The sequence below is a fragment of the Gekko japonicus genome, unplaced genomic scaffold, assembly GCF_001447785.1.
Source record: "Gekko japonicus isolate JY-2015 unplaced genomic scaffold, Gekko_japonicus_V1.1 scaffold1463, whole genome shotgun sequence".
In the NCBI taxonomy this organism is placed as follows: Eukaryota; Metazoa; Chordata; class Lepidosauria; order Squamata; family Gekkonidae; genus Gekko; species Gekko japonicus.
In genome coordinates this window covers 197,907-214,837 of record NW_015176493.1, presented here as the reverse complement: position 1 = coordinate 214,837, position 16,931 = coordinate 197,907, and the positions used below count along the sequence as shown (strand labels likewise).

At 52.6% G+C, this 16,931-nt stretch overlaps 1 protein-coding gene across 1 annotated transcript in view; it reads left to right on the top strand.

Moving 5' to 3' along the window:
• LOC107123920 (zinc finger homeobox protein 3-like) overlaps positions 1 to 15,890 on the top strand; it is a 218,373-nt gene extending 202,483 nt beyond the window's left edge. The window contains exons 8-9 of the mRNA XM_015427272.1: positions 13,479 to 13,625; positions 15,655 to 15,890. Of these exons, the coding sequence (XP_015282758.1) occupies positions 13,479 to 13,625; positions 15,655 to 15,890 (383 nt within the window). The remainder of the gene's footprint in view (positions 1 to 13,478; positions 13,626 to 15,654) is intronic.
• Positions 15,891 to 16,931: the final 1,041 nt, after the last annotated feature.

The window sequence follows — 16,931 nt, the reverse complement described above, 5'->3', positions numbered from 1 at the left end:
CCAGCCCCATCCCTGGCTCCCCACGGCGGCGACTGTGCAGCCAGCCTCCTCTGCAGCAAGAGCCGGCCCTGCTGGGCACCAGCCATCACGCTCCTCCTTGGGCAAGGACTCTGCGGTGCGTGGGCGCCTGCCGTTCCCACATGCTCCTGCGCAAGCAAAACCCTCCACTCTCCGTGCCTCATCTTGGCAAGTGTACAGGGCCTGGCGCACGTGGGCACGCAGCGGAGGATGACCCACTGGTAACTTTCCTCTAAGTGACTTGTTTGTGTGGAGCGAAGGGGGCTGAAGTTGGTCCCTTATTTGCAGTTCCTTATTCATTCCTTGCAGGGCACTGTGTCCAGAGTGTGGTGATGTATCATTTGGGCTGGTCTAAAGATCGTTTTGGGGTGCAGCCCAGCCCCAGTGTCTGCCCATGTGATTGTCCTGGGGGCACCACATTTTGGAGCAGCTGGCACAAGAACCGTGCTTTGGACCAGGACACAGCATATGTCCCCTCAAAGGGGAGAGTCTGCTGGACATGAGGGTGTATGAAGTGTGGGGGGTCCAAGCTTTATTTTGGGTTGTAAAGGGCAATCAGTTCTTTATTCAAATCTCCTTAGAAATCGAGGCCTCTTGGAGGCACTCCAAATAGAAGCTTGTGGTGCTAGAACCAGTGTTTGGACCGGGAAGTGCTATATGTCTCCTTGCAGGGGACAGTCTCCAGAGCGTGGTGATGAGCCATTTGGGGTGGTCCAAAGATTTTGGGGGCGTGCAGCCCGGCTCCAGTGTCTGCCTATGTGATGGTCCTAAAGGAACCGCACTTCGGAGCAGCTGGCACAAGAACCGCGCTTTGGACCAGGACACAGGATATATCTTCTTGAAGGGGAGAGTCCTGTGAACCTGGGGGTATATGATATGTGGGTGTCCAAACCTTATTTTGGGGTTCAGAGCTTTCCAACTCTCCTCAGTGTTTCTGGATGATTTCACGAATAAGTCATGAATAAGGGATGAATAAGGAACTGCGAATAAGGAACCAAGGCCAGCCTCCCGTGGAGGGAGCAGGCAGGAGGCGCTGCCAAGGGAAGGGGGTGGGCAGAACCTGTGTGTGTGTGGGGGGAGGCTGGGTTCCCGTCAGGGAGAACTTGGAAGGAGATGCTCTGCCCCCCTGGCTGGTCCCTCAGGGCTCCTTCACTGCAGCCGGTGGCTCCTGACTTGGAAACCTTCCCACAGAGGACGGCAGCCTTGCCACACACCGGCCCACCAACCTGAGAGCACTCCCCCCCCCGTCCCTGTGCAATCAGGCGTCCTCAGAGGCACGCTGTGTCTGTGTGTGCCCCCCCCCCATGTGAGAGCAGCGGGTAGCCGCCTTTGCAGAGTCCAGAAGAGAAGGAACCCAAAGCCAAGAGAGAGGAAGGCGAAGGACTGCCGGGGAGAGGGGGGGGGACAGAAGCACCTTCCCAGAGGGAGAGGTCTGCACATGCCCAGCGAGGGGTGGCTCAGATGACAGCCCCGTGCCCTGTGGGGGCGAGGACGGCAGGGGTCCGGAGGCTGCCTGCCGGTGGCCCCAGGCCTCTCCGCCACAAGCCCTTTCATTTTGCCCCCCCTCCCCCCCCAGGCCCTGCAGGCAGGAGCCAAGTCTGGGCCCCTGAGGCCCTGCTCGCTCGCTCGCTCGGTCACTCCCAGGGGGGTTGCTCTCCTCTGGGAAGCCGCTTGGGTGCCAGGCCCCCCCCCGGAAGTCCCACGGGCAGCCCCGCTCTGCTTCTGTGGGGCCGAGGGGCCTCGCCAGCAGCAGAAGAGGCCGGGTCGCAGGGTCCCACTTTCCCCGCCCAGCCGCATCCCTCGGACACTTGCAGGTGCCCCCCCCTGTCTTCCCGGTGGTTGTCTTTCTGCCAAGCTCCACATATTTAGCTCCTTTAATCTTTCCTCATAAATCAATCCCTGCGGCCTCCTAATCCCTTTTGTTGCTTTGCTCTAATCTCCCAACTGTTTATCAATATATCTCAGGGACCGAAGGAAACCCCGGGGCACCAGCGAGGCAGGGCTGCTCCAGGGGGGACGACCCTTCCGTACCCCCCCTACCACCACCAGCAGCAGCAGCTGGGGGGGGGGGAGAGATGCCTTCATGGAGGCTGGAGGTACCCCCTGGCCTTGCAGGCGCTGGCTGGCTGATCGCGGTAAGGGCTCCGGAGACGAGGTGGCCAGGGTGACACAGGCACCCAGCTGGTCAGGTCTTGGAGGGGGGGTGGACTGCTGCTACTGCTCTGCCGTCTCCCTGTGCACACCCCCTGAGGGGGCAACCAATGCAAAGAGCCCCATGCACACAAACTGTGGTCCTTCCCGAGAGGCAGAAGAGCCCTCCCCCTTTTGAACCAGGGCTCCGATTCATGATGTGCTGCCACAGAATACTGCGAAGCCCCCCTGCCGCCCCCCCCACAGACACTTCAAGGGAAGAGGAGAGGGGTCAAGCGGTCCTTCATCTCTCCTTCAGGATGCTCTGCTCATGGCGGACGGGAAGGCAGGAGGAGCTCCGGGGGCTCTGCTGGACCGACTGGAGTGTCGCAGCCTCCCCGGGCCCCTCTGCATGTCTCCTGGTGGCTCTTATCCCTCCTCTGCCCAGCCCCAGGGACTTGGCAAAAAGACAAATCTGGGGGGGGGGGCTGCTTGCAGGGGAATGGTTGGCAGGGCAAGGGAAGAAAAAAAGGCCATTAATGCCAGGAAGAGCCGGGGATCTTTCTGCACGAGTGGCAGGATTTGGCCTCGGCCGAAAACATTTTTGCTCTTTCCAGGCTCCCTGACTGGAGCGGAAGGCGGAAAAGGCGAAGCCTCAACGGCTGCACCCAGGATCAAAGGCAGATGGGAAGCGAAAGTGACCTCTCTCAGCAGGCGTCTGCTTTCCAAGCAGATTTCCCTGGAATCTCAGCCTGGGTCAGGGAAGCCACCGGTTTGGCTGAAGTTACAACGGAGAACCAGAAAGACAAGGGAGCCTTCCGTGGCCCCTGGAGAGGAGAAGCTGCCGAGGTCAGGGGCTCTGAGCACCAGTCAGGTGGACATGGCCGAGCTTGCGTTCGTGCGGCAGAGTAGCACAGGGAAGCGCAGGTGCCGGGGGACTCCCGATCCTGAAAGCTCAGTGGTGCAAAGCATCCAAGGCAGGCAACCTGGGCGTGAGTGAGTCAGGGCCAAAGTGAAGTGGAATCCCTGCAGGGGAGCCCCCCTGGTCTGTGGCGAAACAATCCAAAGGAGCGCCGTGGGGCCTTAAAGACTAACCCGTTTGTTGCGGCAGAAAACAAGAAAGAGGCTGGGCAGGATTCTGAGAGAGTCAGGACTGGATACGCAAAGAACAGAAAAGCTGGATTTAGAGGGACCAGCCTGGCCCAGCAGAGAACGGAGAAAAAAGCACCACTGCCTCTACTGCAGGAAATGCAGGTTGATCATGAGGCAAGCAAGAAAATCATTTGTGGAACAAGCGGCTCTTCAAAAGACGCCCAAAGCTGGAGACAGAGTGGGGCCTTCAACGGGCCACGGGTGGATCGCGGGCTGTTGAGCACATTGTGCTCTTTAGAATCTCTTCTTCTTCTTCTTCTTCTTCTTCTTCTTCTTCTTCTTCTTCTTCTTCTTCTTCTTCTTCTTAGAATTTCATTGTAATTTTTGCTTCTTTTCTGTTAATTTTATAGCCTGATAAGGATCCAAATTCTTCAATATGTTCAGCTACATCTTGCAATCATTTCTGGGGATTCAAGACTGTTGGAACCACGGTCGTCTGCAGAACTTTTCATTTTGAACTCTGCATCATCCACTTTTATTCCCTTAATTCTGTCTTCTTGTCTAATCTTTAAAAACTAAAATCTCTATTGCTAGTATAAATAATAAAGGGGATAAGTACATCCCTGACGTGTCCCTTTCCCCATTGAAATTGCTTCTGTTAGTTTCCCATTTATTAAAATCTTTGCTTGTTGGTTCAAGTATATTCCGTGCATTCAGCTCCAGAAGTGAGGACCACAGCCCATATTTTGTAAAACGTTCAGTAAGAAAGGCCATATTAAGTTGTGGAATGCTTTCTTTGCATCTAGAAATAGGAGGGCTGCTTTCTGTGCTTGTTGGTTCAAGTATATTCCGTGCATTCAGCTCCAGAAGTGAGGACCACAGCCCATATTTTGTAAAACGTTCAGTAAGAAAGGCCATATTAAGTTGTGAAATGCTTTCTTTGCATCTAGAAATAGGAGATTCCCTCTAAGGCCCGAGAGGGGAAATATAGAAAGATACCATATGGAGACAGGCGCTATACCTGACTCATCTGGATGTGCCATCCTACAGAAGAGCTCTTACCTATTCCCTCTAAGGCCCGAGAGGGGAAATATAGGAAGATACCATACGGAGACAGGTGCTGCCCATGTTCCATGGAAGAAGTGGAATCAATGCTCCACATGTTCTTCCGCTGCCCTTTTCATCAAGCTTACAGGGACAAGCTTATCACCCCCCCTCTTACATAGACCAGCACTTGATGCAGATAGTGCCAATCTTGAGAGACTTCTGATAGAGGAAAATCAGCAAATTTCTAGACAAATAGCTAAATTCTGCTCACATCTGGTAAGATTTCACAATAAAGCAGATCAAGCATAACCCTTATCTACCTTCCACACAACTCATAATTAGTTCAGTTGTAGATATTTTATAATTTCTTATACAATAGATTTTTAAACTTTTAATGATTTTAAGGTTATATGTCTAAATATCTTTTGAGCTGAAAGCAAATTTGTTTGTACCTAATGAATATGTATTTATTTGATCAATGGTCTTGGACTGTAAATAAACATTGATTGATTGAATTGTATATTATCTTTCATGTACCTCTTTGATACAAAACCTGTTTGGGCGGAGTGTATTAAATTCAATATGTATTTACTTAATCTTTCCGCCAGTATTGTGGCCAAAAATTGTAATATAGAGAAATAGGTCTGTAAGACTGTGGTAGCAATGCATCATTGCCCTCTTTATATATTAGCCTTATACACGCCTCTTGCCAAGTTAGAGGTATTGTCTTTTTTCTCTTTATCTCGTTTATAACTTTTTAAATGGTATTATAAATACTTCTCCAAGATGTTTAAAGTATGTTGCTGTCAACCTGTCTGGTCCTGGTGCTTTATCCTTCTTCAAATTCTTTATTGCTTGAGAGATTTCTTGAATTATTGCTTGATTTCATATATTTTTATGTTTGCAATCCAGATCTTTTAAATATTTTCTTATTCTTTCTTCTGAAACAAACTTATTTTTGTATAATCTTGAGAGAACACTAATAAATGGTTTGTGTATTTCTTTTTCTGCATATGTAATTTGGTCTCCTTTCTTTACACCCATTATTACTCTTTTTTCTCTTTCCTTCCTGAGATAATATGCCAGATATTATTCACATGTTCAAAATAGCTGTATTTTTAGAAATTTTAATTTTTTCTGTACATCTACTTCTAACATATCTAATTGGTTTTTTTAATTGTTTAATCTCTGCTAGTGTTTTTTATTATGATTGTTTTTATGTTCTTGTTCCAATCTCTGGATTTTTTCTGTTATTATCTTAGTTTAGGGATAGGTTTAGGAACAGCTGCTAGTAGAATTCCTCTGATAAAAGCTTTACTTGCTTCCCAAATTGTAGCTGGAGACGTCCATTCTGTACTGTTTATTTTTAAAAAACTCTTCCAAATCTTTTTCACACGTATTTACTACACGTTCTTGTAGTAAAAGAGTATAATTTGATCTCCATCTTCTTCTTGATTCTCTATTCCATTGCAAGACTACTTCTATGGGATTATGGTCTGCAAATATCTTTGGTTGAATCTCAACTTTTTCTAAATCAATTGTTAAACTTTTTGATATCCAACACATGTCTATTCTTGAATATGTTTGATGTCTGTCAGAAAGAAGGTAAAGTCTCTGTGTCCTTTGGATATTTGGTTTTCCAGGAGTCTTCTAATTCCAGCATTTCCATGTACTGAAGTACATTTGTAGATATTTCCCACCTTTAATATTCCTTGATCTGTCTTTTTTTTGGGGGGGTCTAGTACTCCATTCATATCTCCAAGAATCATTATTTTCTCCTTGGAAATCTAGCATAGCTTGGAAAAATCCTCAAAAAAAATAACTTTGGCCTCATTTAGTGCAACTATTGTTGCTATCGTGCATATTTTGTTTCTGGAGTCTCGTTTTAAAATTAGACATCTGTCTGAGTCCCTTAATTCTTCTAATACTTCTAATTGTGGGTTGCTTATTTAAATGGCTACTCCGCATTTTTTATTTTGTGCTGAAGCAAGATCTACTTTGCCTAATTTTAAAAAATATGTTTGTATTTCTTCTTTATATGAGTTTCAACAGCCACTGACCCTATGAAATATTTGGGAATAAATGTGACTGGGGAAAACTGTAATCTTTAAAAAAATAACAATGGCTGCAGTCACACAGAACATTAGCCACGCTAGAGAAACGGAAGATAGGCAGATTTTCCACCGCCACATCTGGGAAGCGTAGAGCTCCTGTGGCTCACCCGAGGCTTCCCGCCGAAGATGCAGGGTAAAAAATTAGTACCTCCGAGGTACTAGTTTCCAGTAACTGCGGGGCAAAGACGGGCACCTGATCGCATTTCCAGTGGAATCCCGTGGCATCCAGCGGCCGCCCATGTCCCGTCGTGAACAGGTTTTTTCCCCCCAAGTCTTCACAGGATGTGCACAACAGCGCATGCACACAAAGAGGCCCCCCTCCCACTGTAATGAAATAGAAGTAGAATTAAAATATCTTCCAAATGTAATATCCCAAATATTAATGAGCTTTCTACATGAGATATATAGACTTTCTTTTCCACCTTGATATACTACTTACCTATTAAAGGTTCTAATTAATATGCAGAAGTGGTGAAAATACGTTATGTTCAGGGGTCATTTCCTGCAGGAGCGCACAGGAGCGGAGCTCCGGCAGTAAAGAGCCCAGGGGGCGGGCACATGCAACAAGCCCCACCCCCTGCTCCCAGCAGCCCTCAGTCAGAGCAAGAATCAGCCAGGTAAGTTGCAGAGACTCCGCGCCCCCCCAGTCCAAAACAGCCCAGTGGCACCTTTAAGACCAACTTTTATTCAGGTACAAGCTCTCCCTCCTCTGCGAGGACAGATCTGCACGTTCCCCCCCCCCAATAGCTAGCAATCCAAAACAGTCCAGTGGAGCCTGAGCGGTGGGTGTTGCCTTCTGACACACTTCCAGTGATATCAGGGGGTGTGGCATATGCAAATAAGTTATGCTAATGAGTTATGCTAATGAGCTCCTGCACCTCTTTTTCTACGAAATGACCCCTGGTTATGTTGAATATGCCGTAATGATGAAACCAGTGTAGTCAAAACAGATGAGTTATGAAGTTTGAAACTTAAAACTTAAATGATGACTACAATTGTACCCCAACAGAAATAAAAATCATTGTATGTTATAGATAACACCTTAACATAATAATGAAGGGGATGAAAGGGAAATTATTCTCTGTCCCATATACGATACACTGCATGACTGTCTTTGACAAATGTAATTATGTTGCATAACCCATTTTTGCCCCTTTTCTTTTCTGCACCCCTTCACTGTTTTTCTATGGCAAATAAACGAATAAACAAACAAGGGCTGCCACTGGTGGGAAAGGAGTACTGACGGAGCAGAGGGAACTGGCAGGAAGGCTCCGAGGATGCTTGGCACAGGCTTGCCAAGATGCCCACGTCTGAAGGATGGGGTTGGGGAGCCAGGAGTCTTCTAATTCCAGCATTTCCATGTACTGAAGTACATGTGTAGATAATTTCCCACCTTTAATATTCCTTGGTCTTTTTGGGGGGTCTAGTACTCCATTCATATCTCCAAGAATCATTATTTCCTCCTTGGAAATCTAGCATAGTTTGGAAAAATCCTCACAAAAATTAACTTTGGCCTCATTTAGTGCAGCTATTGTTGCCATCAGAAGCAACACGTGCCCACATCTGAGAGCAGAGTGACACAGTCGGAATGAGCAAGCTGCCAGGGCCAGGTGGCATTCAGCCAGAAACTCCATCAAGAACTCAAATGGAAAACTGCCGATCTTCTGACAAAAGCGTGCCCGTTGATCACTGACATCAGATCTCTGACCAGAGGCAGTCAAGGCACCACCAGCGTCTCAGAAAGGAATCCAGGAAATTTGGGGATTTGCAAATCTGTCTGCCTGGCTTCTGTCTCAGGTAAATTCTAGAAAACATCATTTAAGGTAGAACTGTCAGACACTCAGAAGAAAGGGAGGCTGTGGGCAAGGGAGGCCAGCATCTTGACAGGGAAATCCCGTCTCATCAGCCTTTGACAGGGTCAAAAAAGCATGATGGGCAGGAGAGAGGAGTGGTCAGAGGGCTGGACTGTCTGTTCTTTCCAAAGCTGCAGCAGGCAGCAAGAACCAGGGAGGAGCAGGGCCACGCACCGCCTCGGCACTCGACATAAACCTGAACTGCTCCCAGACTGGGGTCTCCATCATGCAGACGAAGCCATTGCTGTGAGAATAAAATGGAGGAGGAGAGACTGATGTAAGCTGCTTTTTGGGGGGGGGCATCCCCGTTGGGAGCAATGTAAATAAACAAACAATCTTGCTGAAGACACCGGGCAGATAAAAGGTAGGTTGCTTGGCAAGTGGGAAGCAGGGAAGGAAGAAGGGAATGGTGAGGATATGGGGGTTGCCCGGAGGAGGAAAGGAAGAAATAGTGTAGGGAGGCTGATACAGGGGAAAGTCAGGCGCCCCCTGTAAGTCCTTGTGGGTTACCTACTGTGTAACTGGGCCCCAGGGCTGCCACTACACCAGTGGGCCATAGGTTTCACAAGTAGAAGCTACTGGAGGAGTAAAGGAAGGAAAACTGAAGGCAGAGGGGCTGATAAAGGTGGGTGGGAAAGAGAGAAGGAAACAGGAAAATGAGAGAGGCTATGGGGCCTGCCAGGGAAGGGGAAAAGGAAATGTGGGGGAGAGTTACATGAGACACCCCCCAAGTCCTTGTGTGTCCCCTGCTTGTAATACACCTCTATCAAGTCCCTGCTCAGTTTTCTTTTTTCTTTTTTTGATGGAAAAGTCCCAGACTCTTCTGGCTTTTTGTTGTGTAAATGGTACTGCTCACCCTAACATCAGCCTACCAGTGTAGCAAATACAGCAACCAACAAATCATTCACAACTGGCAGTCCAGTTCATTTCTACCTGGTGGGTCAGTAAGTGCTTTAGAGTCATACTAGCCCCAAAGACTGGTCTTCATGCGTCTTCTGTAGCATCCCTGTGACACGGGCACACCATCATCTTGTGGGTGCCAGTGTTGGTGGCAGCTACAAGCCTGGACAGCTTCAAGAGGGAATCAGATAAGCATATGGAGCAGAGGTCCATCAGTGGCTATTAGCCGCAAGGTATAGATAGGAAATCTCGGTCTGGGGCAAGTGATGCTCTGTGTTCTTGGTGGTTCAGGGGGGCAACAGTGGGAGAGCTCCTAGTGTCCCGGCCCCACTGCCGGACCTCCTGATGGCACCTGGTATTTCTGGCCACTTTGTGACACAGAGTGTTGGACTGGATGGGCCATTGGCCTGATCCAAACTTGGCTTCTCTTATGTTCTTAATCCCCCGGAGGGCCTGCACTGGCAGCGTGCTTGCAAGGGCCCCCGCTTGTCGCGGGCGGCCGGGGGGGGGGGGGGGGGGGGGAGGCGGCACAGGCAACCTTCTGGTGTGGCATTCTGGGCAGCAGGAGATGCACCAGGGCCAGGGAAGCGAAGCAAAGACCGGAGAGCCCAGGGAATCTTCTCTGCTGGATCTCTCACTGAGCCGGGTGCCTCCTTCTCTCCGCCTTGACAAAAGCAGGCACAAAATGACAACCCATCCTGAGTGCCTCTTGCTAAGCAGACCTGGGACTGCGTACCCACTTGCAGGGCCAGGGGGATGAGTTCCGCCCCCTCCTCCCAGGACAAACCGAGCAGAGCCTGAGCAGGTCTTCTTCCCGCGTCCGATTCAAGCCTGACCGAGCGGCAGCCTCTGTGGGCGAGGCTTCCCAGTGATTAGTGCATCAGTAGGGATGATGATGCCGCGCATTAAGTGGCGGTTCCTGGGCAGGAAGGATTCCCGTAAGGTGCGAAGGTTCTCTTATCCCACCGTTCCTCTGACAGATGGAAATCTTCTGCTTCAAAGAGACGAAATGAACTTAGTCACTTCCCATGATACTGGTTAGGGGACCACAAAAGGCTCAATTTGCAATTAGATGAACTCTCCTGGTTGAAGTTGGTCAATTAGATTACAGGGACACCTTTGCCACAGGGCTCCACAGGCAGCATGCGTATTCACGTCCTCCTAAGTCTCCGCAGTTCCAGTCCCATGCACGCCGGCAGCTATGGGGCACCTGTGCCTCCAGGATGTGACGCCTGCCCCCCACTCTGCCCCGAGGACCCCAGACTGACTGCACCACGCAGGCCTGCCTGCTTCAGCCTCCTGCCTTCACTGCAAGGTTTGCAGATGCAGCATTGCGCCACCCCCCCCCCCCCCCCCCCCCCCCACACACTGAGCACAGGAAGGGCCTAAATGGGAGGCCAAACAAGCCGGTCACGTCCAGGGAGGAGGAGGGCAGGCCCCCTTTGTGAGGCAGCCAGCCCCGTGGGGACGGGGCTATTGTCTGCAGCGCCCTAGACGGGCCCTCTGCTCCAGAGGCCCGCAGGCCCCTCCTCCCCTGACCCCAGCAAGGTCAGAGGCACAGGCTGGGCCCTGCCCTTGAACTCTCCGTCTGTTCCCCCCACAGACGAGCCCCCTGCCTGATTAATGGCTGCAACCTGGTCTGCATTCAGGCTGATCCCCGAGAGGGGGAGTCTGCTCCTGCCCCCCCACCCCACCCAGCATCCTCCGCCCTTCTCTCTCCCCAATCTGCAGCCAGCCAGCGGCATCAAGGCAGGTCAAGCCGGGGGCAGCAAGGCAGGCGGACGCGAGAGGGGAGGGGAGGGGAGGGGAGAGGGGAGGTTTACACGATTAGGCACGGATCTCGAAGACCTGCCAGAGAGAGCTCTTCTCCCCTCTCCCAAAATACGGTACTAGAACTCAAAGGGCATCCAGTGAAGCTGGCGGGCGGCAGATCCAGGACAGACGAGAGGAAATCCTTCCGCACACAATGAGGGATTCGTATTATTTATTATTTATTTATTTATTCCATGCATACCCCGCCCTCCCCGCCAGCGGGCTCAGGGCGGCTTGCACAGTTGGGACAGAAATGCCGGTAAAACACATAAAATCAAGTTAAAACCATTCAGATGAATCATAAAATCATCAAGTGCTGGTAGTCCTTCATTAGTTACCTGAGGTGGCCTACTAAAAATGTTTGCAAGCAGACAATCCAACTCAGTGGTCTTCTTGAGACACACAATGGACTAGGCCCAATGTGAAGGCTGAGGGCCGGGCTTGTTGATGGTAGTAGTCAGGGCGGCACCTTAATCGAAGGCCTGGCGGAAGAGCTCCGTCTTGCAGGCCCTGTGGAACGGTAGAAGATCCCGCGGGGCCCTGATCTCTCCTGGGAGATCGTTCCACCAGGTAGGAGCCGCCACTGAGAAGGCCCTGGCCCTGGGAGTGGAGAGCCTGGCCTCCTTGGGGCCCGGAAGGTAGGGTTGCCAAGTGCGCCCGGGGGGTGGGGAATCCCCCGCTTCGGAGGCCCAATTTCCGCCACGGCTGAATTGGGCCCCAGGGGGAACCCCGCCCCCTGAAGCACGTTGCTGACGTTGGGGGCGTGGCCGAGCTCGTTGGGGGGAAAACCATATGGTTTCCCCCCATATGGTTTTCCCCCCGACGAGCTCGGCCACGCCCCCAACGTCAGCAACGTCGCACGTCACTTCTGGTGACGTGCTGCCGGCGCGCGCGTGCGTCCTACAACAACTCCCGGACCGCGGCGAGGCTCCCCCACCATGAGGGGTAAGTGCAGTTGGCAACCCTACCGGGAGGGTCAATCAGTTCTGTGACCCTGACCGCAATCTTTGCTATCATCATCATCATCATCACTAGGTAGTGTACATCAGTTACAACCAGTAGGATGAGACATTCAGTGAGCAACATTCAGTAGGGTTTGGACTTCAGGAATCGGAAAAGAGACCGAGGTCTCGAGCAGGGCTGGGACGAAGTGTGAGCCTTTAAACATGACCTGTGAAGTGGTGCCCAAAGCACCTGGCCTGGGGGCAGAGCCGCAGAGAGCGGCGCCCACGGACCCTGCCCCTCGGCCCACGCCACCCTCCGGCCATTTCGCTACAGGACAGTTCGGTTTACCTGTGCAAAACCCCTTCTTCTTGAACAATTCTGTTTTGCATAGTCTGCAGAAGGCCAGGAGGGTGGGAGTCAAATGTGCAATTCACTGCCAAAGGGTGTGGTGATGGCCACAGGCACGGACGCCTGCTTTCAAAGGGGATGAGACGGATTCATGGAGGAGAGGTCTGGCCATGGTGACTCAAGGGAACCTTCGCATTCAGAGGCAGTCAGCATCAGGGGAAGGCCTCGGCCTCTCTGCCCCGTTGCTGGCCCTCCAGAGGAACTGGTTGAGGCCACTGTGAGAGACAGGAGGCTGGACTGGACGGGCCCTCACTGGTCTGACCCAGCAGGGCCCCTCTTCTGATGTTCTTATGACACGAAAGGCTGCCTGGTCATTCCCTGTTTGGGCATTTCTGTGCCACCCTTCAGCTCCGTGCAGGACCCTCAGGGAGGCTTGGGATGACCCTAAAAGGCTTCTAAAACCCCATTTCCAACTATAGAAACAGTGTTCTTAAAACCAGCCGCATCAAAGAGGGAGTGGCCCCCCCTCCAGCAGCCAGTCAGATCAAAGGTCTTCCAGAAGGGAAAGGACTGTACCCCCCATCCACCCAGGCTTGCAGTGGCAAGAACGTGTCAGCTTCGGGGGGGGGGGGGGCTCCACAGCCTGGGGGCAGCAACCAAACCAGCGTTTCCACCGAACGGGCCTCACAGCCCCACAGGAAGCTTTCTCCATTGATCACTCTCAGGACCCAAGCGGGATGTGAAAGGACACCTCACCCAGGCACTGGTGAGAAAATGTACGACTTTGCAAGGTGAATGTTCAATCTGCAATCCGTGAATGCTCAGAGGCTAAACCAAAACTGCTTTGATGGGCAGCCAAAAGGCCTCAGAACAATGTTTTCCTTCTCAGGGCCAAGATGGCAGGAGGAGGTCCGTCGATATGTCGGTGGAACTGACCAGCAGAAGTTGGGGCCAGTCTCTGGGGAGTGGGGGAGGACAGCACCCGCGGGCACTCAGTTGCAGTGGGGGCTGGGCAGCGGGAGAGAGGACAGCATTTGTTGCCCACTTTATTTCCCTTCCCTCAGGTGTTCAGTAAACTTTGCTCAACTACATGCCTTTATTTCTTTTTGTAACTAACACCTGGGGCGGGCAGGTGGGCGGGCAGCCTCCTTCCTCCCTGGGGCCTTGGCTCCCGAGGAGAAGGCCTGCCGCTATGGCGCTCGCTCTCCTCCCCCAGCAGGCGGCCAGCCAGCCGTGGGGCAGGATCCACACCCCAGCTCTCTCGGGCAAGCCCCCCTGCAGCGGCTGCGGACCATTCAAGAGCACAAGAAGTCCACCCAGAGCAGCCCCCCAAGTGCCACAGGTGTGTGCCGGACTGTGCCCACAGGTCTGTGGGGGCGGGCGAGGAGGACGGCTGCTGCGGAGCGCCAGCCCAGACGCTGGAGAGACGGTGCAAAGAGACGCCCGCTTGCCTCCTTTCTCCCGATTCTCCCCACTTTATAAAAATAGAAAGAACACATGTTCCCATTAGTCCTTTGCTCGAGGGGAGCTTTGGGGTATGTGCTGACAGTCTGTACATGGAGGCCTCATTTGAATACTATTTGCATACCGCAGGTAGACCAAGTGCCACGCGCACACACACACACACGCAGGAGCCGAGCAAAGCAAGACAGCACCCCGGTGGCATCCGCCAGCAACCTGCCCCCTTTCCCGAGGAGCCTCTCTCCCCATTGGACTGCGAGGCCAGGAACGCCCCCTGCGGATGGTTTCAGAGAGTGTTTCCATTAAACTCCTGCTTGCCACGAGTGACCTGTAGATGTGCGACTGAGGGCACGGCCCCCCTCGAGGGAACGGCAGGCGCAGTCCCCCTCCCTTGGTGGCCCTGAACGGGGAGGCAAGGCTGACCGGGGTGTGTGTGGGGGTGTGTGTGTGAGCCGTGTGCTTCCCCAGGCATCTAGCTGGACCCCTCCCCCCGCCACCTTTTGATCTCCTCCAACTGTTCGGCCTTGAACACCACCGGGAGGGGAGAAGATCAAAGGTGGCCTTGGGCGTGTGTGTGTGTGTGTGTGTGTGTGTGTGCACTCAGCCTCCAAGTGACAGGGGCCAAGAATGCAGCTGGTGGGGGGGAGTGGGGGGCCGCCTACAGGTGTCTCCGTTATTGATGGACAACTCTGCACGACAGGCTGGGGAATGTTGTTCCTGCCCCTAGTGCCTTTGATCTGACCTGACCTCTGCCGCCACCCCCCCCCCGTCAGGCCCAGGGGTCAGTACTGATCAGCTGTCCATAGATGCTGCTATCAGTCAGAGCCCCATCGATGGGCTGGCCGGGGTGCATCCCCAAAGGGAGTGCCGGGTGCCCGTGTTCCTCTTGTCCCAACGGCCTGCAGAGAGGAGGAATCCACCCCCACCCAGTCTAAGTCCTGCTGGCCTGGAAATGGGCCCCCGGGCCTCAGGGGCCTGCTTAGAGCCTCAGCCACAGTGGCTGAAGGGGAGGGGGGGTTAGCGCCCCCCCCTTCCGTATTCCATAGGTCAAACAATCCAATAGTAGGAATCTCAATTTCCAAATGGCTATGAAATAGCTCCCATGTTAGCCAGAAGTTTCTCAACAATGGACAGTGTCTTCTGGCTAACATGGGAGCTATTTCATAGCCATTTGGAAATTGAGATTCGACTGTGCGACTGAACAACAACAACAACAAAAACTACAACAACAACTTCACTCAGAGTCTAAGACCAGCTTAGTCTCCTTCCCATCCTCTCCCCACAGCAGTTGCCCTGTGAGGTCGGTGGGGCTGAGAGAGCAGCTCTGAGAGAGTGGTGACTGGCCCAAGGTCACCCAGCCGGCTGCATGCGGAAGAGGAGTGGGGGAATCAAGCCCGGTTCTCCAGGTTAGAGTCCCCCGCTCTCAACCACGACACCAAGCTGGGAACGAGAGGCCCAAGCAGTGCTCTTCTGTGCCAGTCAGTCCACGGAGAGACGGCTGCTATCGCCAGGCGCCAGGCAGGCAAGCGGCTGCGCAAGCGTGCTCGAGTGGCCCAGGCAGGCCAGAGCATTCTCCACACTGGGGCGGGGGACGTGTGGCTGAGCCCGGAGCCACCACGGCAGGAAGAGTCGCCCGAGCTGCGAGGCGACCGGGAGACGAAATGGGGGTGGCTGCCTCAGGGAAGCGGAGGGCTGGCGAGGAGGCGTCTTCCACAGCTGTGATCATTACCAATTTTCTGTATTTATGAAAATGTCATAAATATTGAAGTGTGGTGCTATTATCTCTATAGATACTGATTCAGCATGATTATGGAAATTTGTTAATTACCACTAAAGCTGTTCATTAAATTCTGAAAGTTAAAAAAAACACCCAAACACCTGGCAAGTAACCATGCCACTGACTCACGGCGTTGCTTCCACTCCCCCAATTCCAGGTGGGCCGGCTTTGCAGCTGCCAGGCAGCCACCGGCCCCAGAAGGAAGCAGAGGGCTCTCGGGGCCAAGGGGTGCTGGAGCAGCAAAGGGGACCCGTGTGTGGAAGCCAGCAGCTTCCAGGCGCGCAGCCAGTGCCGGTGGAGACGCGGGGCTGGGCCAAGCCCAGAGCCCCAAGGGCGGCTCGCCCCCGTGCGCTGGGAGGGGGGAATGACTGCCGTGTCGTGCGCAAGAGGTGAGGCCAGCCGGAGTAGTCCTCTACCGCAACTCCTTGCCTGCAGCCCCGCCAGCCACCATTCAGAATGAACCACCAACCAGTGGCAGGGGGTGGAGCGCCACGGCCAGGGCTGTTTGAGAGCATCCCTATGTGCGGGGGGGGTGGGGTGCCCAAGAGGTTGCACAACTGCTCAGAGCCGCTGGACCACATCTGTCCCTGTAGTGCCTGGCCTCATTAGGTTGACATCAGGAGGATGTGGTGCACGTGGCCGAGATATTACACGGGAATGGCAGCGGGTGAGGAGAGGTGCAGAAATTAAATTAGAAAGCTTTATTCATGCAAACTACAGCCCTGCTAAACTAAAATTAAGAAGAAAAATCAGAGACAGATGTCAAACCTGGGTTTGCATGCAGCAAGAGGACTGCACGGTTGCAGCTACCAGAATTAGAACTCAGTGCAGGACTAGCAGAAAGACGTGAATTGCAAACGGAAGCCTCTCTGCTTGACTACTTGTTTGACAAACGAGATCCTCCGCTGGAATGGAAATAGGAAGGATCCTGCCTAGAAAGGGACGTGCACCAGAGATCCAGCCAGGAAGCACAGGAAACATCTGGGAACATCTGGCTGCTCTGCTAGGGAAATTTTAGAGCTAGCCAATCACCCCTGTGAACTCAAAAGATCACACAGATCACAAAGAATTTAAGGCAACCAAAGCAACCAACCCACCCTTGGAAGATATCAGTAGAAGAAATATTCCGCTTGCGCAGGTGGTTCTCGTGCTAGAAGATAAAAGCTACCCTGGACCTCATCCCACGCAAACCTGGCAGATGTTGAACTACTGCCTGGCGTTCACCCTCAGAGTAAAACCTCTCCTGGGCACTGCACGGCACAGCGCATCGCTCTGAGCTGCACATTTGCCACCCGGAAAGTAACATACAATGAGACCATTAGCCTGATCCGTGGGCCTGCCCCCCGTGCTCATTGCGCTTGCCAACCACGCCACTTCCTGGAAAACAGACCTTTCAGAAGACTCTGCCGGGTCCTTCTCCTAAGCCTTTGCTGG